The 22,845-nt window shown below is 40.7% G+C and overlaps 2 protein-coding genes across 3 annotated transcripts in view; one reads left to right on the top strand and one right to left on the bottom strand.

The window, feature by feature from the left end:
- The window catches only part of LOC125295807 (sodium channel protein type 4 subunit alpha B-like), a 105,260-nt gene extending 102,055 nt beyond the window's left edge, over positions 1–3,205 (top strand). For both annotated transcript variants that reach the window (XM_048245313.1, XM_048245312.1), the window contains exons 24-26: positions 901–1,002; positions 1,670–1,940; positions 2,035–3,205. In XM_048245313.1, the coding sequence (XP_048101270.1) occupies positions 901–1,002; positions 1,670–1,940; positions 2,035–2,666 (1,005 nt within the window). In that variant the 3' untranslated portion in view covers positions 2,667–3,205. The remainder of the gene's footprint in view (positions 1–900; positions 1,003–1,669; positions 1,941–2,034) is intronic.
- Positions 3,206–6,456: 3,251 nt separating this feature from the next.
- On the bottom strand, positions 6,457–17,241 carry gh1 (growth hormone 1). The gene is made up of 10 exons (XM_048244940.1): positions 17,211–17,241; positions 16,817–16,956; positions 16,272–16,388; positions 15,340–15,492; positions 14,769–14,952; positions 10,877–10,927; positions 10,079–10,218; positions 9,852–9,968; positions 7,554–7,706; positions 6,457–7,314 (listed from the first exon to the last, which is right to left on the bottom strand). The coding sequence occupies exons 1-10, from the start codon at positions 17,218–17,220 to the stop codon at positions 7,111–7,113; spliced, it is 1,269 nt and encodes a 422-aa protein (XP_048100897.1). The 5' UTR covers positions 17,221–17,241; the 3' UTR covers positions 6,457–7,110.
- Positions 17,242–22,845: the final 5,604 nt, after the last annotated feature.

Raw genomic sequence — 22,845 nt, 5'->3', positions numbered from 1 at the left:
TAGTGGGGCTAAATGCCCACCAAGTGTCATGTCCCCCAGTGTTTCTGTGTCCCGGTTATCGTTGACCAAAAATTCAGGAAGTAGGGGACGGGGAAAAAAAAAAAACCTTTGACAATCCCTATATGACCACTACGCTAGCTACGTGGAGGTCATTATAATAGACGAGCGCAGATGCGTGTAGCCTATACTCTGCTAGGTTTTAGTAAAGCATGATTTAGTAGAATAGCTGTTCCATAGGGTTTTGTATGCAAGCAGATTCCTTCAGATGTGCCGCTGACTAAAATACTGATGTACTGTTTGAAGTTGCACTGCTTGCTGTTAAAGGGAATGACAGATATTCTCATTGGTTGAAGGAGGTTACGCCTAAAACACACCCATGCCTAATTAAGAAACATAAGAGCTGCCTTTTTGCGCCAGGCGTCTAACATTTGATAACAAAGCTACCCCGAATGTGGACTGGACAAACCCCTAAATGATTTAAGCTATTCACTAGTGACCATGCATTTTAGATCGCTAAGATAGAGCCCCTTATGTCGTTAATTGCTACACCCCTGGGCGCATTCTTTAATAAAAGTGAAGTGTACTGTAAGATAGGAAAAAGCTTTGCGTTGGGATAATAATGCGCTTTGTGCTGGGTTTTGCGTCGTGAAAATAGGGCCCAAAGTCTTTCAATATGTGGCGCTACATCACATATAAGTCTCAAGGAGCTTGGTTAATGCAGCTTCTTAAGGCCAACATACCACAAACATTTTGTAATCTTGCGTGCATCGGTTAGCAAGTTTTTCACTGAAAACTTATTTCGGTCTACCCGGCAGCGCGGGAGAGGGAGGGGGAGTTTCAGTGTTCTGGGAATCTCAAGCAACAAAAAGAATAATTGAATAATTGTTTTTCTCCCTTTACTATGGAGGCATTGGCATCTTCATGACAGAAGCACAGAAGAAGTACTACTATGCTATGAAGACACACAGTTCTAAGCCTCTGAAGCCTATACCAAGACCAAAGGTTGGTTATAAACAACAGTAGAAGCTTTCTATAATTTCTCACAAACCCTCACGTATAAAAAATACAATTATCTGAAACTCTCATGTTCACCCAAAATGGTCACATCTTTTACATGTCCCTATCTATGATACCAGCGGTGTAAGTTAGTAGAAATTTTTTCATTTGTCTGACTTCATAGCTGAATGCCCATTCACTAGCTGGGCCTGGGCCGAGTTATGAACGTTTATGATTCCAGACATTGCCTGTTCTCTGCTGTGGAATCTTTGTATTATTTTCTGCTGGGTGAGCTCTCTGTTCGTGAGCTACCTCCACAACTGCCAATTTACTGAATAGTAAGATGAAACTGTAAGAGAAAGCCTTATTTATCTCCATAGTATTACCATTTCTCTTGTACATTTAATAAAATAAGCAAACAAACAAAACATTGTCAAGTGAGAGAGCACAAACCTCTGTGATCTCTGATGTTTTTTTTTCTTGGACCATACTACATTTTCCCACAAGTTTAATGAATAAACAGTCTTGATTTTTTTTGTTTATTTTTCACTGTTACCCAAAATGTCTTTCAATGCCATAAAAGTTATGTGGCATGACATAGCCAAAGCTTTGTTAGGTGATCATTATTATGTGTTTCCTGTGATGATTCCTGTCTTTGTATTTGGGCATGCAGAACACATTCTTTGGACTGGTCTTTGACTTGGTCACCAACAAATTCTTCGACATCTTTATGATGGTTGTGATCATGCTCAACATAGTGATTCTAATGATGGAAACAGACAACCAGAGTGAGCAGATGTATGAGATACTTTACTTCGTCCACATTGCCTTAATTGTGATCTTCACCATGGAATTCATTCTGAAACTGATTGGCCTCAGACAGTACTACTTCTCTAGTGGCCTGAATATTTTGGACTTTTTTGTGCTGATTATATCCATAGTGGGTAAGTGGAAATGACAGCTTAATTGCATAAAGAAATATAAACAAGATTGGGTTAGTTCATAGTTGATGCATTTTATTTTTATTTCTTTTTTAAGGTTTTTTTCTGGCAGACCTCATTTGGAAATATTTTGGCTCTCCAGCTCTTTTTGGTGTGATCCGACTGGCAAGGATTGGTCGAGTTCTGAGCCTCATTCCTGGTGCCAAGGGAATTCGAACCCATCTGTTTACCCTGATGATGTCACTTCCTGCTATTTTCAATATGTGCCTTCTCCTTTTTCTCATCATGTTTGTTTTCTCTATTTTTGGCATGTTTAACTTTGCATATGTTAAGCGTGAAATAATGATCAATGACATGTACAACTTTGAAACTTTTGGCAACAGCTTCATCTGCCTTTTCATTATCACAACTTTAGCTGGTTGGGATGGATTCCTTATCCCCATGACCAGTGGTCCACCCGATTGTGACCCTGATATGGAAAACCCAGGATCAGATGTAAGGGGTAACTGTGGAAGCCCTGGGGTAGCAATAGTCTTCTTATGCTCTTACATTGTCCTGTCCTTCCTGATAGTGTTGAACATGTGTATTGCCATCATCCTGGAGATCTTCAACAAGTCCACTGAGGAAAGTACCAACTTGTTGCCCGAGGAAGATTTAAAGCAAGCAAGAGAACGTGGCCTCCCGAGTCATCCAGAGAGCCTGGCGCAAGCACATCCTCCAGCACCCTGAGTCCAGAATGAAAATGTTAGAGCGAGTCATATTTAGCTGGAATTATTTGAGGGTTAGTGTCACCAATTTCTATGTGTGTACTGTGGTTTAAGTATTGGTGCACTGGAATATATGCATTGACATAAAAGAGTATCTTTTATCATCGCTATTGTAGTTAGAGGGTAACAATTACTTACTTACTTACTTACTTACTTACTAACCAATTGGTCTAGTAGTGTAACAAATAAGACTAGTCATTTAAGATATGGATTTTAATCTTTTAACTTTTATTATTTGTTAATTTGTTAGTTTATGTCTTGATGTCTGGATCCGCTGGCGAGTCACACAGATCCATGTGGCATCTTCTTTTTCTTTGATTTCTTTTTCTTTTTTTATTCTAGTGTTTGTAAATTGTCTGTATTTTCACATTTCATTTGTGAAGCGATCTTGGGTGTCTTGAAAGGTGCTTTATAAATAAAATGTATTCTAACCAAGTGTTATTGATCTTATATTAAGATTAAAAAATCTATTTGGTATTGTTTTTAGAATGAAAAAACTAACCTAGCACCCTCTCAAAAGATCATTTTGACTTAATTTAGGAAGACTTTAACTTATTTTAAGGAGTCTTATCAAGACAAATTTGCTCAACGCACTGGCAGACAAATTTGCTTGTTTTCAAGATGAGATGTCTTAAAATAAGTCAAATTCTTTTTAAATTAAGTCAAATGATTTCACAAGAAAGCGCTAGGTAAGTCTCTTTATACTGAAAACAATACCAACTAGGTTTTTTTTATCTTGATATAAGATTAATAACACTTGGTTAGATTTTGTTAGATAAGCAGTTTTTGCAGTGTGCATTATGGTATGCATATTGTAATATATGCACTTACAGTATCAGGCTTATATACAGATCATTATTCATATTAATTTTATATCATATACTGGAGGCTATGGATTTTTATTCAGATGGAGTTGTGAAAGAATAACTACAGTAGGCACAAAAATTGCTTAGTTAATTACTTAGTAGTGGAACTTTGTTAAACTGCAACACTACAAAATAAAATTGCAATTTAAAGACATACACCTCTCCATTTTGTTGAAATTTATTTTTTATTTTGTTGTTTGTCAGATGGAGGAAATGTTATCTTTGGTATTGTCATACATATTTATGGCGATGATACTCAGTGTGCCTGTTTTATGTTCTTATTTTGTTTGTTCATCTTCCAAAACTTAAAATAAGAAGTCAATGGCAAAAAAGAAATACTCTTAGTAATGCTCTTCTGAACTAAATGTGGCGCATAGCGATACAAAATATGGCCACCATTCATGTTCTCTCTGCCTACACCATTCCCCACTCTTGGAACATGCTATGTGTAAGTTAGTGTGTGAGTTTGCTTTTATGTGTGTGTGTGTGTGTGTGTTCTCGTAAATGTGTGTGTGTGTGTGCGCATGCGTTTTCATGCATGTGTGGCAGACTCAACATCCCCTTCTCCTGAAACTCTATGTGTACTCTTGCTCATGGGCAATTCGGTAGGGTCAGGAGGAGTCAGGGCACCTCATTTAACTGGGAAAATACCATCAAGTTCTAGCTACTACCTACTAGCTAGCAACTTATTCATCAGGGGGGAATCTGGAAATAATTTCATCCGTAAACTTCAGGAGAAAGAAATTACTGTATGACTTGAAGACACATCAATTCCATTTAACAACTTAGGCAAAGTAAGCGTCACAGGGTGACTAGACTGAGGAAGGGGTGAAATAATTGTGGGTTGTGGGGGGAGTGCGGTGAACAGTCTGTGGTTGGGGTGAGAAGAGTCTTTGATGATGCTGTGCGCCTTTCGCCTCGAAAGAGAGGAGTGAGGAACCGGTAACCCTCTGCAGTTCTTTCCAGTCAGAGGCAGAGCAGTTGCCGTTCTGTGGTGAGAATTACAAATGACGTGGAAACAAAACCGAACTGAGATGTGTTAAGAAAGGGAGACGCTCCCAGGTTTATTACAAGCCGGCTCGGAGGAGAAACATGAAACAAGTTGCCTCAAGTCACCTCCCGAACGTTGTCCGTCACAGCCTTATATCTTTTAGTAGGTTCTTTGTCTGTTCCAGTGGAAAAGTTCAGACACGCCCCGGAGATATGCGTGCTTAATTGGCGCCGACCACATATAGTGAAGTCTGGCATAAGACAAAAGCTAGGCCGTCATGACAAAAGACTTGATTTGCAAATGGTCGAGGCGTGTCTTCACCAGGCAGTTAATGCAAATATGAGGCAGACAGACTGATGAAGTTAGTCACATTTGTATACAATATGTTCTTACAAATAATTTTTACTACAGTACCATACTGTGACACAGTTGGCCTGAGGAGACAGGTGGACCTTCTTTAGTCTCCTCAGGAAGAAGACGCTGGTGAGCCTTCTTGGCCAGGGTGGAGATGTTGAGGGTCCAAGTGAGGTCCTCAGAGATGTGGACACCCAGAAACTTGAAGCTGGTGACATGCTCCACCTCAGTCCCGTTGGTAAGAAAGGAGGTGTGTGTGTGCCAGCTTTTGACTTCCTGTAGTTCGGGGAAGCCATCAGGACCAGCAGCCTTACATGCATTAGTCCTGCTCAGTGCCGTACACACGGTGGGGGAGAGTGTGAGGGGCTGACTGCAGAGACCATTTCCTTGATGGCCACCTCTTTGTTGTCTCTGTCAAAGTGACCATAGAAGCTCATCAGGAGGCATCAGTGGTAGGGGGGGTGGTGTTAGTAGGTTTGTAGCAAAGATTCTAGAACAGAGCTCTGTTCTAGAATCTTTGGTTTGTAGTCTGTGATGGCCTGGATGCTTTGCCACATGTGTTGGGGGGTCAGAGTTGTTTTTGAAGTGATCCTAAATCCTTAGCTTGTGGCTGTGCTTGGCCTTTTTGATGCCCCTTTTCAAGTTAGCCCTGAGCATCACCTGATCTGAAGGCAATGTCACGTGCCTTAAGCAGGAGTCAGACCTCACTGTTCATCCATGGCGCCTAATTAGGGAAAGTGGGGTGGTGACATTGTTGATGTTGGAGTTGAGACAGTCTAGAATGGAGGAGGTGTATAAGTCAACGGGTGTGTGGGAGTCATGGGTGACCTGAGTGGCAGTTCTCCAGTCGATGTTTTCAAAACGCTGCTAAGTTCTGAGTCTGCACCCTCAGGCCAAACTCTGACTGTCCTCATTGTGGGTAGGAGATGAAGGGTAGGTGATGGAGTAGGAGATGAGGACAAATTGACAAGCGCAATATATTTTTGCAGAGAGAATGCACAGGACTGAGTAGCGGTCATATTTTGTGCAGCTGTATGGTACATCAAGTTTAAATTCTGCAAGTTACTGCAGGCTAGATGCATAAAGCATGCATGAAGCTCTGTCTTCCTCCCCAGCTCCATTTGTCTAGATCTGATAGGGACTTTGCACACATGGCTTTATGTTTGTCTGTCATGTCATTGTGTTATGTAAATGAGTGTGTGCATTGGTGAGTTTGCTTTTGTGTGCTAGGGTGCTAACGGTGTGTAGGTCTGTGTGTTTGTATGTGTGTTTGTGTGTGCGTGTGCATGCGTGCCTGTGTGTGTGTGTCTATGTGTGTGCATTTGTGTAGGTGTGTGTGTGTTTATAGTTTATAGACGCATAGTTTCAAAAATACACTTTTTGTGTTCATTCAAGTCTCCTTAATGTTATGTATATCATGGTTTTGGCAGTTTCCTTCAAAATTCTCTGCTCTAAGGCATTTTGTTTACCATTATCTGTCCAACTGTCACATCCATAACGCTGGAACTGCCCAAGTAAAAAAAATAAGAAGTAGGCTGTCATTAGTGCTGCAACTCTTTATTGGAAAATACCATACTTACACAGATATTGATAAGAGTACCTACTAAATACGATTAAAGAGTCAACTTTTGAAAATAAATCTGAATAAGTTAACATGGCCATAAGTTACCATCTGAACAACTGCTCATTGCAATGTGTTTGCAAATCCGATAAGTATTATAGTGAGTGGTTAAAAAAGACAAATCCACATATTTAACACTGGACAATAATGGCTGATTTTTTCATGTTTATCAGAAGCCATAGCAAATATACTTTTTTGCATAGCACCATTGTGAGCTTGTGTTTAGGCTTAGCTAAGCATGGTTCTAAGCATGGTTCTTTCACAACACATTACAGAACACAAGAACAATAACAGGTCAGATGGTCAGCTAACGTAGGAACTCATCTATTCATCTATTCTTGATCAGATCTAAATCCGATTCCAGATTCCACTATGATCTGGGGATACCATTTAAAAATAACAATTTTAATTCAAACTAGATCTCCAGTGTGATGACCACCCCCCCTCATAATAATAGTTTTAAAAAATAAGAAAAGTTGTAGAGGGTATAAAGAACTATCAGTGGATTGTGGCCATCGGTGTTGGGCCTGTTGGTTGGTGGTTTGGCAAGGTGTCCCTGGTCACCCGGCTGCTTTCAGAGGGTGCAGTTGGTGTCTGGGGACCTTCGGCACCTGGCCATGGTGATGAAGGTCTCCACGCGGTGCATGTCCTTGCGGAAACAGGCCATAAGGCGGTAGCTCTTGCTCAGGTCATTGTCATCCAGGGTCAGGTAGAAGTCCTCAAAGGGCAGGGGCAGAGAGTCATTGCCCTGCATGTCAGGTTGACCATTCAGGTAGGCCTGAAGGGGACAGCACACTTGGATTGGTTGGTTCACTTTTCTGAATTTTAATCATCATTGTAAATAAAAACAAAACAATGTTTGATTGTTGATCGGAATCTATTTGTGACTTTTGTCCACTTTCATGTTCATAAAAAAATAGTGGATCTCATGACTACATAATGACTGTCTTCAAGTTAATCTTGATGGCATCCTGACAAAAGGAGCATTATGTGAACTCTAATGTTTCCTAGTCTTACCCCAATGAGCAAGCTGACACCCATCTTAAGGTCGTTGAGCTTTTCTGAGATGGCGTTGGGCCCCAGGCTATTAAAAAAGGCCCCACTGAAAGCCTGGCTTGGGTATTCCCATGTCTCGATGAGCCGGAGCGATGTGCGGAGCAACCTGAGAACCTGCCAAGAGACCAGGGCATAGCATTCTATGGAGCAATTACTTTTAAGAGCCTCTCAACATCAAAGACTTAGAATGATGCTGGAGTTAGAAACCCAGTTATTTTATGTCCATACCACAGTCATTGTTCTCCTTAAGTGGGCCAGGGCTTTATATCTGTTTATGCGCCGCAACTTCTCCTACAGATTTGGCCATATGGCAATTTGACTATGCCCGCACGTTTGCCATAATCCCGTGCAATGGTAAATGACTAAATAAATATTTTCGAAATGGCTTAAGATATCTTCTACTTCTATCACATGCATTGTGAAAAATATCGGTAAAGTAATATCACATATATATCTGAGCTATCGGAATTATTGTTAGACTGTCTAAATGTCAGCCAGTAGGCTGACAAGGCAAACATCAAGGTTTCCATTCAGCTCATTTGCATATCATCGCATATGGCATTCATGAACATTTGGCTCAAGAATATGCACATCTGCGTTTTTTTATTATTATTTTATTTTCTACTGGGCTCCCCCTGCAGTTGCTAGAATGTATTTTAAGTACCACTCTTGGCTAGCACCCTTCCTCCTGGACACAATACATGTGGATTTGTTTACAATCTGGCAAAAATCATTCCCGAAGAGTCATGTCAACTTACAGTAAAAGTTTGTTAGTTCAAGGCTTTTATATTAAATGTATAGTCAGCAATCGTCAAGGCCATAAAACATTTTGTCACATTCAGCAATCATCTCCTCATGACCGTTAACTGCCTGTGAGTAGGCCTACACTGTAAAAAAAAAACCCGGTCTATGTAAGCAGCCCAAGCTCCGAAAATTGGAAACAAACAAAGTGGCGGCAGCCTGTGCCCCAAACAAAAACTAAACATTGCGTGGAGTTTTTCTGGGAATACTGAAAGTAGGTTTGAGCTGCCTCTCTGGCATGTTTTGTTTGGTCCTTAGCTAAAATATAATGTAATAATGTATGTTGTTTTGGACAAAAGTGTCTGCTGCTAATAAATATAAACATAAACACAAACAAACGCAACTTCCTGCGCAATCACTGACTGCACCTTTAAGGTACAAAACTTGTGTAGGATGCCTTTAAAGTGCGCCTAAAAGAGTTGGATGGAAACTCAGTCCTCCGTATGGGTAGAGTGAAGAAGACAGGAGACGTCCAAGCTACATTCGCCGCCGGGAGGGACAGGATAACCAACAGGAGGTGAATGAATAAAACTGGCAACGTATATGAGTACACAACAACCAAATGTAATACGTGTAAGTGAAATCAATAGCAGACACATTCCAAAGGTGCTGTACTTAAGTCAAAGGTTAGTTGGAGTTGGAAGACATGTACGGTAATAGCAGATGAACAGTTCATCATCAAATGAACAATTATCAGGTACAAATGACATTCCTCAGAGTATTCTTTACAAAATATGTGTACACTCGAATACATCCTAACAAAAAATAAGCATTGCCTTCTATTTTTAAGTATTCCGTTTCAGAAAAGCCAAAGGCCCCACAAAGACACAAATGCTCTACAACAAATTTTAGGACATTGATTTATGTCACGCTCAACCATCCCCACTAGCTAATTTTAAAATCACTGAAGCCCACCTCCTTGGGCTTATTACACACCTATAACAGACATCTGATTTAATTATATTATTTAATTATACAATTATGTCCCATGCCCTCCTCCAACTGCCGAAGACACATCTTCTGCCACATTAAGCATCTTCTCAAAAATGCTCTCTAGTTACTTTTTAGAGAATTTATGCTATTTTTTACTCCATATTGGGCCATACCAACAAACTTCTTTGGGATGGGCAGTGAGGATGCAGAGCTATAATCGTGGTGGATTTGTGGCCCGGTGGAGTGACCGCTCTCCCCATCTCCTCCCTACCCTGACTCTGGAGCAGATGTAATTTAGCCTAAAGCTAACTCTGGTGCAATGCACCAAATGGTTACATTTATGTTTTAATTGCACATTGTCCCTTACAAATAATTTTTTTTTTTTTTTTTTTTATTGATGTGGTTCAGAATTTCCCTCACTCCAACCACATTGTATATTCTGGTGTAAAGCTATACAGGCAGCACAGGGGCTGCGAGAGGCTGTTAGGCGGGTGGTGATATCCCCTGCCCCTTTGCTGGACTTACGGAGCTCCTCTGGGTCTCGTCCTTGTCGCTGGGGGCTGGGATGTTGTCCGAGATGCAGTGAGATAGGGGGAAGATCCTACTCAGAGCCTTGCGGTCTTCCGGGAACAGGCTCTCCTCCTGCAGTAGAAAAAAAGCACAGAGATGGCGCTGGTGAACCCACTCATTTGTTTTCATTCACTGTTTTAACTGCCTGTCTCTCTATAAAGAAAACAGATGAAGATCCTCACAAAGTCATTGATCATTCTCGCAGCCAACTGGTGCAGGACTTGCACACGAATGACAGCGTTGTTGAAAAGATGCTGACTATTGATAGCCACTGCGCCATTTCCAGTCATACTCAGCAGCAGTAGCAGCAACAACAAGCTCCCTGTGCAGTACAAGACAGACACACAATATATACAAGATGTTAGGATGACTGTGAGTCAAGCATACTCAGTTACTGTTCAAAAGCACATTGATTAGCTATGATCATGCATCAGCTATGATCATGCACAAACATAACACACTCCTTAGGTCTTTAAAGCAACACAATGTCAGAATTGATATTTATACCTTGATGTCAATTTCCAACACACTGGGTACCTTTAGCATAATTTTTCAAAGGGCAAAGTAAAAATCTATAGGACTGCCATGTATGTTGAAAAGAAGTACTACAAGGGTACTCAGTGAGTTGAAAAATAATGAAAATGGTAATTTTCCTGCATGATACTCCAAAGTTACATGCAATAGCAGACGTCATGGACCATTGCAATGACATCCCTAATATACTGTCAGTGCACCATCAAAATGAGTTTGAAGCCATTGTTTTAAGCAAAATCACTACATAATGTTCCTTTCTATGCAGCGTCCTACTAGAAATCATGCTCTGTGTGAAGCACAAAATCTTCAGGCCTTAAAGTAGAAGTTGCACTTTGGCATGATATCTGTAAAGTTTACAAATTTTGGTATACAAAATGTAACTATAGATTTACGTTTCAACGGTTCAAGTTTTGAACTATATAGTTACATAGAGGCAACTTCCTTACCTTTAGTCATTTTGCAGGTGAGGATGGGTGTAGGATCTTCTCTGTATGAAAAGTGTTGGTGAATTTGTTGTCATATGTCTGAAGTAAAGCTTTATATACAGGTGTTACTCATGCATTAATTGATTATAAGGGGAAACGGGAGATGTTCCATGATGCTTATGTGAATGTTTGTCTTTGTGTGTGTGTGTGTGTGTACCTATGTTGCTATTATGCATCTTGCATGTTATTTCTTGATATACTATTCATCCTAGGTATCTTGGCATGTGCTCCTTAACCCTTTAGCCACCAGGGTTAAAAAAAAAAAACTACATTGGATTTTTACATCAAAACATCAAAAAATATTTTAAACTAGACTCTATGGGTCTTTCCCATAGAGTCAAGAGGCAGTAAACATACACATACACACACTAACGCACACACATGTTCAATATACTAAAACCTTAAATAAGACTCTCTGTTTGGCCATTTTTTAGCAGAGTGAACACTACAAACAAGCAGGTCTGTTGGGGTCAGTAAGATCACTTTTGCCGTATTCAACGTCTGAAGAGAGTGTTTTCCGACCTGATCAGGAGAGGAAAACAGATCAAATTTAGTTTTCCACTGTGGACTATGCAAGCTGTCTCCCATTCACCTACACACACAACCATCTGCTGAATATTTAGATTGGACTGACACTGGGATAGTTACAGAAAGTTATCTAAGTGGATAGGTTCAGGGGAAAAGTCTTGATCAATTACAATAATACTTGTTAAGGATTAATTACATGTTTTATCCTGTCTCAACTAAGAATGACTAATTGAATTTGAGAATGAAACAGCCCTATGAAGACCACATAGGAAATTAGATTTATATTAAATCAAAATCCTTTGTATTTCAAGGATTAGGTATGGGACACCAAGAGTAACATTCAGTGACTGCTTACTGTACATGTCATACAGTAAGTGCAGGGGCAAGATGGCCTGGGCCCCTGCATAGACAGTCATGAAGGGCAGATTAAATTGTTTTTAACTTATAAACATCTAGGCCTACAGATTCATGTGAACAGAGGCCCAATCATTATTATTGTTTTTAGGGGGGTGGGGAAACATGGGGACCCATCAGGACTGCCTATGCAGAGGCCCAGGATCTTGTGCTACACCCCTGTGTGTGCGTGTGTGTGTGTCCAGTATGTGTGTCTGTGTTTCCACTGTGGTCTTTGAGCCTGTAATTGGTCAGGATTTGCCTCTGATTCATATCTCTCAAAAAGTGGAGATACTCTGCCAATTCATGTTCTTACTGTTGTCTCTGCGGTGATCCATAATGGTAGATGTGGTTCCTTCATATTTTTGCATATTGAGCAAAATAGCCTAGATCTATATCCTGTGAAAGTCGCTACTTTGGAGTCAAACTTTGTACCTTGTGCAACATCTTGCACTAGCTACTGACACACTGATTTAGAATTTGTGGTTATAGGTGCACATTTAAACTTTCTGAGTTTGTTTGAAGGTTGTTAGAAATTAAGTTAAGAAAATGATAGATGACTGTAAGTCGAAGCACACGTTTACTGCTCGTAGAACTTACACATATCGTAAGTCTATCGTAAAAAGACGCGTGTGTAACTCAAATGATTCGCAAGTCTACGTGTAATGTAGACAAAAGACAACATTTTTAAGACAAAAATTACGACTGCCTCAGACCATATGTAACGCTGTCGTAAGTGAACAACCTAGGATAGCCTACCGGACGGTCGCTTGCATTCATGCCAGCCCTTGTCTTGCATTATTTTCACCTCTGTTATTTTAGCAAGCATTTGTTCCATGGCTTTCTTGCCATTGATTGTTGTGTCTTGCGTGCTCCTCATCGCCCAGTTATTTAAAGTGTTTACTTTTACTGTTTTCGCGTCCCAAATGTTCTTTCTAGAATGTATCATTGTGTTCGTAAGCTTAATAATTTCATTATCCTCAAAAATATGTGTGGCCCTAATACTCTGTCTTATGTAAGTCGATGAAAATGTCAAAAGCAAATTTTTCCATAAAGACCTAGGCCCCGTTTACACGAAGCGAAGGCCTCTCATTTACACAAAAACCCCGTTTTTATCACAGAAAACGATTATTTGTAAAAACTCCGGCCAAAGTGGAGATTTCTGATAAAGCCGGTTTTGTGTTGTATCAACTGAGAGAAACGGGGTTTTAGGTTCTCAAACGTCACATTACGCGCCAGAAAATGCTTAACGTCATGTGAGCGCCTTATGTTTACAGTTTGTTTGGCTACTGATCATTGATGCTATTAAGGTGGTACTCATTTTTACATGTGCAAACGCTTTTGGCCCAGAAAGTGATTTGTAGCTGTTGTTGCTATTTTTTCGGGATTCTGATTGGCTAACGTGGGATTGAGCTTCTCCTGCCACCGACAGGTTTGGAATGCTCTTAACGGCATTTATAGGTGTGCACAATGTTATTTTTGAAAACGGAGAGGGTGAAATGTCCGTTTATGAAAATAGCCGGCCATGTATAAACGTAGCCCTAATTGATTCATGAAAAGGCTGCAATTTCCCTCTCCTTATGGCTATGGTTCAGAGTGGAGCAGAGGGCAATAGAGATATGACCGGTGGGGCATGTTAAACAAGGAAAACTGTCTTTTTATGCCTATCTTTATTAATGCTTTTCTTTGTTGACAATAAAGATCATACACTCAAATCAAAACAACCACACACACAAACAAATGAGATATTAATAATAGGCCTGCATATAAAATTAAAAAAAAAAAACATCAGACAGAGGGGATCGGGAGGACAATGTAAGACAAGGTGGAACCATCATTTGAAAATAATATTCTAATGTTGTTACCATTTTGTTGAGGCGATGGGGGACATAAAGTAGGGAAGGACAGTTAGCAGCTTGACCAGAGAACAAGTCAGGGTATCGTACAACCTGTTATGGCTGCTGTGCCTTGGCCTTGGCAAATAATGTAGGTTTTTAGGTTTTCAACACTGAAGACAGATGAAACTAGTCTTTGGTTGGTGAATGAAGTCAGAGTATATTGACACTGTATTTTGATTATTGTTTGATAATAATTAATACCTTTAAAGGAGCTATGTGCAGTTTTTGAGCTTATGTAATTGTGCATTCAAAACAACTCAAATCCCACAGAATTCTACACTGTTCAGCAACATGTCACACAATGAGAAATAACAAGCAGCAGAGAGGTGCTGGAGGAACAGAAATCAGTGATGCTCCCTCAGTCTCAGAGACTCAGAGACTCCACCCTCATTAAATAAAGGGCGCCCTTAGCTAGCCAAAGAGTGTACCACCAGATGGTTAATCTTATCAAGAGCTGTTCACCTCACCATACTGAACAACGTATATAAAATGTTTAGCTTTATTTGAGTGAAGTGGCCATGTGTTAAAGAGACACGAAAGTCAGTAATTTGTATTGCAAAGCTTTATTGAATAATCTAGAACAGATACACTAAAGAGTAGGCAGTGAATAAGTTAAAGAAATATTAAAATAAATTTATTTTTTTACATACACACATGGAGCTAAATCATGGGAGCATGGAGACAACTCTTAAAACGCAACATTGTTATGGTGTGCATAATAACATGCTTTTATATTCTAGTTGTTAGTAATTTGAATCCCTCTAAGTTACATGAATTTTGCGGATTTCAAAATCATGCAGATCAGTAGGGTTTCTCAGGGTAAATTGAAGAATTGCATTTCAACACTGACACCAAATATTTTAAACCGATGAAATCTAACACTTCTCAGGTAATAACCAATCCACTACGCTTGTCTCACATATAGACATGACTGCTCCCGGAATTAGAGAATAAATACGAAAGTGACCATGCTTGAAAGGCTGGAAAGATGCAGCCAGTCTACCCCCCCCTCTCTGTGCAGCCCTAGGGCAAGCACTCCTTGGGGGACACACGGCAGTGGGCGACCCTAAGGAAGGTCTCCACACGGTGGATGTCCCGTCTGAAGCAGGCCATCAGAGAGTAGATCTTCCCCGGGGCACCATCATTCAGGTAAGACTCGTCAAAGACTGCAGGTGCCGATAAGTACTCCTCAACAGTGGACTGGCCAGTCAAGTGCTCCTCAGGTGCACAGGGATAAAAGCGGATATAAACGCAAGAACAAACACAACACAAGACCACAATGGAACAGAACAGAAAAGAGCACAACAAAACAACAGAATAGAAATTGAAAGAATTTAGAATTGAAAAAAGCAGAAAAGAAGATGAAAAAAGTGAACTAAATTGATTGAAACAGAAGAGAACAGAATTTCTTATCCACAGGTATGAAACCTCACCTGTGTAGTTAAAGAAAATACTTCTGACAGAATATTCCATGTGTCATCCGCCAATTCACCTACTGAAGATGGTAATCCACTAATGATGAAACTCATGGAAGCTAAGTGATTCAGGCTGTGCCCATGCATCGTCATGCTTTGGGTATGTCTCATTCCATGATATGTGTCTTACCATGATAATGATGCGGAGACCCATTTTCAGATCAGTGAGTCTGTCTGTGATGGCGTTGGGCTTCAGGCTGTTGGTTAAGGTTCCACTAAAAGCCTGGCTGGGGTACTCCCACGACACCAGTAGCTGGTAGGAGATGCGTAGAACCTTCAGTAGCTGTCAAGAGAAGCAAACAACACATCAGCCTCAGGAAAGGCCAGGTGTATGTGTATGGCTCCAAAAGAGCGAGCCATTTTGAACGAATTGTTAAATGAGAAGTATAGTGTTTGTGAAAGCAACTGGAAAATCCAACAGAACAACTGTAAACATCATTAAAAATATACCAGGAGGATTTAAAAAAAAGTGTTTTTAAAAATGTATTTTATTTTCTGTTCTTCATCAAGGCATGAGGTATTGTATGCTTGAGTTCAAATTTCTCCCAAATCACTAAACACTTTACTTCAGGTTAGAAATCAGCCTTAGGTAAATGTCAACTGGTCAGGCAGTCAATTTAATTTAAAGTATAAGTATATATACTCTTTTGATCCTGTGAGGGAAATTTGGTCTCACCATTTATCCCAATCCGTGAATTAATGAAACACACACAGCACACAGTGAAGTGAAGCACACACTAACCCGGAGCAGTGAGCTGCCTGCTACAGCGGCACTCAGGGAGGTTAGGCCTAGGCCTTGCTCAAGGGCACTTCAGCCGTGGATGTGGGCATGGGAGAGCAGTGCTCAACCACTTCCCCTGCCCACATTTTTCCTACTGGGGAATCGAACCGGCAACCCTTCAGTTACAAGCCCGAAGCCTAACCAGTAGGCCATGGCTGCCCCAAAGAATTACTGTTATATTCCTTCTTAATCATTTCTGAAAGATTTATTTTACTCAGTTATGTTGAGGCTGGGATTAATGACAGTACAAGACAAGACTGCAAATCGGACAGGAAACTCACGGTACTCTTCTGAATCTCCTCCCTGTTGGTTGGGGCCTGGATGGAGTCGGAGAAGCAGTTGGACAACAGGAAGTTGCTGCCTATCTCTACGCGGTCATCAAAGTCCAGGCTGTTCTCCTGGCCACAGAGAACAGTTGACAGGAAGTTAAGATTAAGAGGTATTGTTTAGCCCCAGATGTGAGTTTTGCTGAAAACTCACCTTAATTAAGGCTGAAAGGCTCTTAAAAGGCTCTAACCAATACACATAAAAGTACAGTTGAAACACAAAATCAAGGCACATTAGGTGAGATTTACTTGGAGCTCTGTACAGAAGTATTGGAATAGATGGAGAAATTGACATCAATTGGTGTGAAGACATCAAATTAAGAAACTGGAATAAGTGGAATAACTGAAGTGAATTCATCCTTTTAAACTAATACCTCACTACCCAAGAGGGCTTCATACAGTACTTTCTAATATGACACTGCCTATCAAGGATAGCTGACGATACTGGTGATAGAGGATACATTCTAAAAAAAAAAATTTCTCAAGACAGGAAAACGTACAAAGTCGCTGATCATGTTCACAGCCATCAGATGCAAGGACTTCATGCGATCTGCCGCATGTCTGAAGAGGCGCTGATTCTCTGATGGTTCCACGTGGCCCATAGAACTGAGCACCAACAGAGCCGGCAAGAGCAAACACACTAACAGACAAACAGAAGGAAAGTTAGAGATCCTGTACATTTGAAGATGGAGAGAAAGGAGCTGTGTCAACATATGCAAGACGAATAGAAAGTAAACAAATAAACAGACAAAATAGTCTGATTCAGAGAAACCTCTTCTACAATACCTTGCTACTGCTGTTTCAAATGATGTGAAAACAGAGTAGAAATATTTTTTGCACCTCACAGGCTATAGAGATGGAGAGTTACTTTTCCCCAGTGGTGAGTGTGCTTACCTTTGGCCATTTTTCCTTGTGATAGGTATGGTGAGGATCTCTCTGATGATCTTTGGTTTAGCGTGCAGTTGTATATATACGTGGTGGTTCAATGTATTAATGCACAGTTATGGGATGCAACAAGGGATTTAGTGACATTTAGTAAGAAGTTAAATGGTTATCCATGTTAATGGACATCTAGACAACATACAGTGCATCAGTATTATGCATCCTATTTTAGGATGACTATAATTGGATTCCATGACCTTTGAAGGGCGTATGTTTCTAAAAACAAACTGGTGTTTTGTTGGATGAGTGCTGAAATAAAACATGGGTTCCTGAAAGATCTCTCTTAAAGATCCCAGACATTGCCGACCTGTGATTGTCCACCACTATCAAAACATGTTAACATTCAGGTTCTGTTGCACACTTACAACAGTACCAACAAAATAAGTTTAACACTCATGCACAAGTCTACTTTTTACTGTAAAAAATAGTAATTTGCTTGCTAGTTAACTTAAATTCAGTGGCACCGAAAAAAACTGTCTAGTTTTCCATATTCTCATCAAAACAACTGTTGTCACCCTCTGAATCATTTGAGTGGCATTTAGCCATCTGACCATCTGAACACCTAGTTTATTTACGTGTGAGAGTAAGGGGAGAATCAATGACTGTTACAGGTTAGTGTATTGTGTCATGTCCAGCAGAAAGGTTACTCTCTCCATAATTATGACAGGCAGACGTCCATGGGCAGTATGTGTCAACAGTAGTGATGGTGGGTGTGTATGTGTGCGTGTATGTGTGCGTGTGCGTGTGCGTGTGTGTGTGTGTGTGTATACAGTTAAGAACAAAATTATTCATACCCCTGGCAAATATTGATTCAATGGTGATTTTCTCTTTATTGATATGTTTGTTGAAAATGACACTACCACATGTCAAAAGGTTGTAAGACAATGTGGTAGAAACATGGAATCAAAAAAAGCAGCATTTTCATCTTTTTTAAATTTTTTATGAAAAATGGCATGTCCAAAATTATTCATACCATTTTTACTCTCCACATTGTGGATGGTGTTTTGGTGGTTGAAATGTTCACTCCATCTCAAAATGGATCACTTGATCATCTTGGATGCTGATCATGGATCACTCTTCTCCAAACATGCACAACTCAGCTAAACCTTTATAAGGGCACACCTGGACAAAGAATTTAGCTTTCGCTGAATTCTATTTGACCCAGGGACATGGCCTGAGATTGACACCATGTCCATTTCAAATGTGGAGGTTAGAAAAGTATTCTTTTGGGATGTTTTTCAACCAGGGGGACCTGGTGACCTTCTCAAAGTAAACGGTAACACTAAAGCAAGAGGTTACACTGAGATTCTGGAGGAAAAGATCAGGCAGTGTGCAAAGAGACCTGCCCCAATAGGCATCATTGGTTAGAAAGAAATGGTTAACAGAGAACAATGTCATATTTTAGAGTGGCCCAGCCAGAGTCCAGACCTCAATCCGTCAAAAAAGTGAGCACAAGGCCAGAATGATGGTAAATAATCAAAATAATCGTTCCTGCCTCAAAACCCGGATTGCAGCTAAAAAGGTGTGGTCTACAATCATTGTGGAGACATGGAGCGGCTTGGTACGTATTATGAACCATTTTGAGAGCTTTGATTGCAAATAAAGATGTTTCCAGTGATTATTTTAAAAAGGTATGAATAATTGTGGACACGCCATTTTTCATAAAAATGTTAAAAAAAGATAAAAACGCTTATTTTTTTGATTCCATGTTTCTACCACATTGTCTTACAACCTATTGGCATGTGGCAGTGTCATTTTCAGTCAGAACAAACATATTGGTCAAGAGAAAATCAACATTAAATCAATATTTGGCAGGGGTTTGAATCATTTTGTTCTTAACTGTATGTGTGTGTGTGTGCGCGTGTGTGTGTGTGTGTGTGTGTGAGTGTTGGTGGGCGGGGCAGCTTCTTTCCCCTTGGATCTCTGGTGATCCATGCTTCATATTCACCACACAGAGGTGAATGCAACACCACAGGGAGATCATAGGAGTTAATCCTCAAGGTGAAACAACAAAATCTGATATGTTTACCTCAGGCTGCAAAGGGCAGCCATGACTGTCTGTACAGCAGGGAATAATTTAAGGTGTGATTAGACACATGGAACTTTTTGTGATTAGACACATGTACATGTACATGAACTCTGTATTTTAGTTGATATATGTGTCTGTACGTGTGTATGGCTTGTTTTTTTGTGTTTGTTTGTGAATGCCTGTGTGTGTGTGTGTATGTGTGTGTAGGGGGGTATTGTTCAACTGTATTCAGTATTTAATAATACTGTTTCTTTTCAATCATTTCCATCAGAGTGGGACGCATTAGGCTTATAGGTTGCCCCAGTCAGGACGAGTTATGACTCATGGTTGCTGAAAAGTTTTGAAATTTACTTTGATGATTTAGTAGGTGTAAAATATTGAATACAATGTTCTGCTGTATGACTGGCGTTATTTTAACTCTCATATTGAACTTTACGACGTGCAAATTTACAAAATTGGATCAACGATATTGTCTCCAACAGGCGTCAATGAGAGAACACTTACACTTAGCCTACATGATTTTGGTTTCGATTTTCTAATTGGTCTTAGTCTTTGTGACAACACGTCATGATACATTTGATAATGTTTGATCGTTGTTTTGGTATGAAGCATATTTTACGTAGCCTAATGAATGCGCTCTAGAAAGTGAAAGTAGCCTAACCTAGGCCTATATGCGCTCTGTGTCTGAGCTGTCTGTGCACGTCCGCAATTGATTACGTTCCTCAAATGGAGAACACATCAATCCCATGGTATTTTTTGCCTTAAAATGCAAGAAACATGCAAGTTCAAAATCCCGCCGGTAGCCACGTTACATCTCCGTTTCATATTTGCCTAGGCCACTAACCTACAATAAATTGAACGAAGTCAACTGACAACAGACTGATTCGGTCATTGAGACTACAGAATACAGACTACAGAATACAGTACAACAAACTTTCTGTCTTTCTGAAGTTTATTTTTGTATTCCGGGGTACAGTAGCCTAATTGCATAATGTCTTGACAATAGTTTTTCTTACCGGCTTGCTGTTTAAACTGACTCTTTTTTTACTCTTCCCGTCACCGTTGCAACCTATATTCCCCAAGTTAAAGATCATTGAAAAAAAACATAATAGAATGAGAGAGCAAAGAAAATGGACATACACAGAGCATCGTGGACGAGTTCGCGGAGCGCAAGGCTCGTCGTATGCCCTTCAAATATTGCTGCGTATTATTGTTGTTTTATTATTAGGGGTCATGTAGCCTAATGTTTTTGTTGTTGTTCTCTTGGTTACACTTCATGTACGTTCGATGGACTTCAAAATTACATAGCTGCTCTCCGTGAAGCTGACGCTTGTAAGACCCGCTGTTGCGGGCATGTGTAGCCTATGTTGTAAAATTATGTTATGATGAGTTTAATAAAGGGCCGGTCATGTGCCCCGCCCCCGGCCCGGCTCTGACTTGTTCCGCCACTGTGTGTGTGTGTGTGTGTGTGTGTCCTGTTGAAGTATGTGCTAGTCGTAACTCATTCAGTCCTCACTGGCTTTGATCAACACGACTCGGTGGCTTTAAAGCAGGAAGTGCAGGGAAAGAGAAGCCTGGTGGTAGAACCAGCACCCTCACACCTGCTCTGTCAGGTCTTTGCCACCTTCATCCACTGAGCTCAGTTTCTGGAAGGAGACAGGAGTGGAGGTGTGGTGTCTGTTCATGCCAATGTTATCTTATGTCCTATCCTCCTGAAGGTATAGCGTAAGAGGGTAACACTGAAAGAACCTCAAGGGAATTTTCATTGGACAGTTGGTCTTTTTTTATGCCTTACTTGGTACAGTACTTTAAAAATGTGATCAACATCTGACACAATACCTAGGTCGTATTTATTCACCCTCACAAGATTTTATTTATGGATATTAGAAATTTAATAATAAGAATATACTTAATAGACCTTTTTGCATAGACAATAGACATTGATTGTCCTGTAATGTAATAGAAGATAGTGTTATTCCAGTGTTTCCAGTGCAATCTGTTTTTCTTTTTGTGGATTGTATCCACTTTACATTCCACTGAAGTTTGTAAGATCTCCATCTAGTGGCCAATTTGAAACATTACTGTTGTACACCATAAAACAATCTCACAGCAGTTTGGCATTTCCTTTATTACGGTAAAAACCTGAAGTACCTGTATCTTTGCAAACACTTTTACTCAATCATTAAGACAGCAGCAGTTGCAAAGGTATAATGTCAAATGTAAAAAATGACATTATTATAACATAATAACTTGACATGGTCTGACAGCATATGACAGCATATTAATACGGTCACATGAAGTTGTTTCTTTGGGTCTTTTGCTGCCTTAAATGTGTTATCAGGAGTTTTTTTCACTGGATTGTGTCTTTAACTGCCTGTCTGTGTCTATACAATCAAAGAACTCACATCAGCTGACAGAGATATGATATTTCAACAAGCATGTGAATCTTAAGAAGATGTCTCTGTGACTGCGAAAGGCTGAAGGATAGGATGCAAATAGTTCTTGCAAATAGTCCCTCCGAAATCAACAGGTGTCCAATAGTTGTCATGACTCAATCATCTGTCTTTCCATTCATCTTTCTCTGTCTTCCCTCCCATATCAGTGTGCAGTCCAGGGAGCCAGGGTAGACAGCAGGACGTCCAGGAAGGCAGGGAGGGACGCATCAGAGTGCGGCTCAGTTACTTTCCTCCTGCTGGCAGGGGGGGTTCAGCAGCTACTGTGTGATGGGGTGGGGCAGGGCATGGCAGACCAGAGCGATACAGAGTCATCTACCATTGACACACATAGACACACACACACACACACACATACTGTGCACACAAAGAAACATATACTCACATGTGCACACATACAGCCACACAGATACCACACACTCTACAAACACACACACACACACACACACAGAGAAACATACTCACACACATTCGTACAGACACACAAACACACACACACGCACACACACATACACACACACACACACAGAAACATGCATTCACACACATACAGTATTGTACAGACACACATACACACACACACACTTCCGTTTGCTCCTATCCCTCTTGGCAGGCCAGAGGGGGTGCCAGCCAGGAGGAATTTGAACAGTGAGTGGGGGGGTAGAGGGTAAACCAGGCATGCGCTGGCACACATTGACACCCACCGCATGTTCCAGGGGTTCCTGAAAGCTGTGTGGGGCGATACCCTTGACGGAGGGCACCGCCTGGATTAGAGGAGTCCCCTTGTGCTTGTGGGGGTGCAGGTAGGGAGGGAGGGTGGTAACGTCCCAGGGGTGGGCACAGGTAATCACCCTGGCATTTCCTCGGCTAATGAGGGAGGAAGGGGAGAAAGGGTAGGGGGTATGGGGCCGAGCCGTAAACGCCGCCCCACCCTCCAGCTGCCAGCCCTTAAGGATGAATGAATGCTTCAGCAGACACAGGAGCTGTGGAAGCCATGGACTGGGATCAGAAGCATTCTGTGAGGAAGAGTTAAATCTATCACAGACACACACACACACACACACACACACACACTCATATACACACACACACACACACACACATA

This window comes from Alosa alosa, chromosome 6 (assembly GCF_017589495.1).
Source record: "Alosa alosa isolate M-15738 ecotype Scorff River chromosome 6, AALO_Geno_1.1, whole genome shotgun sequence".
Lineage (NCBI taxonomy): Eukaryota > Metazoa > Chordata > Actinopteri > Clupeiformes > Clupeidae > Alosa > Alosa alosa.
Note: the sequence above shows the minus strand (reverse complement) of the source record. Positions and strands in the feature narration are given on the sequence as shown.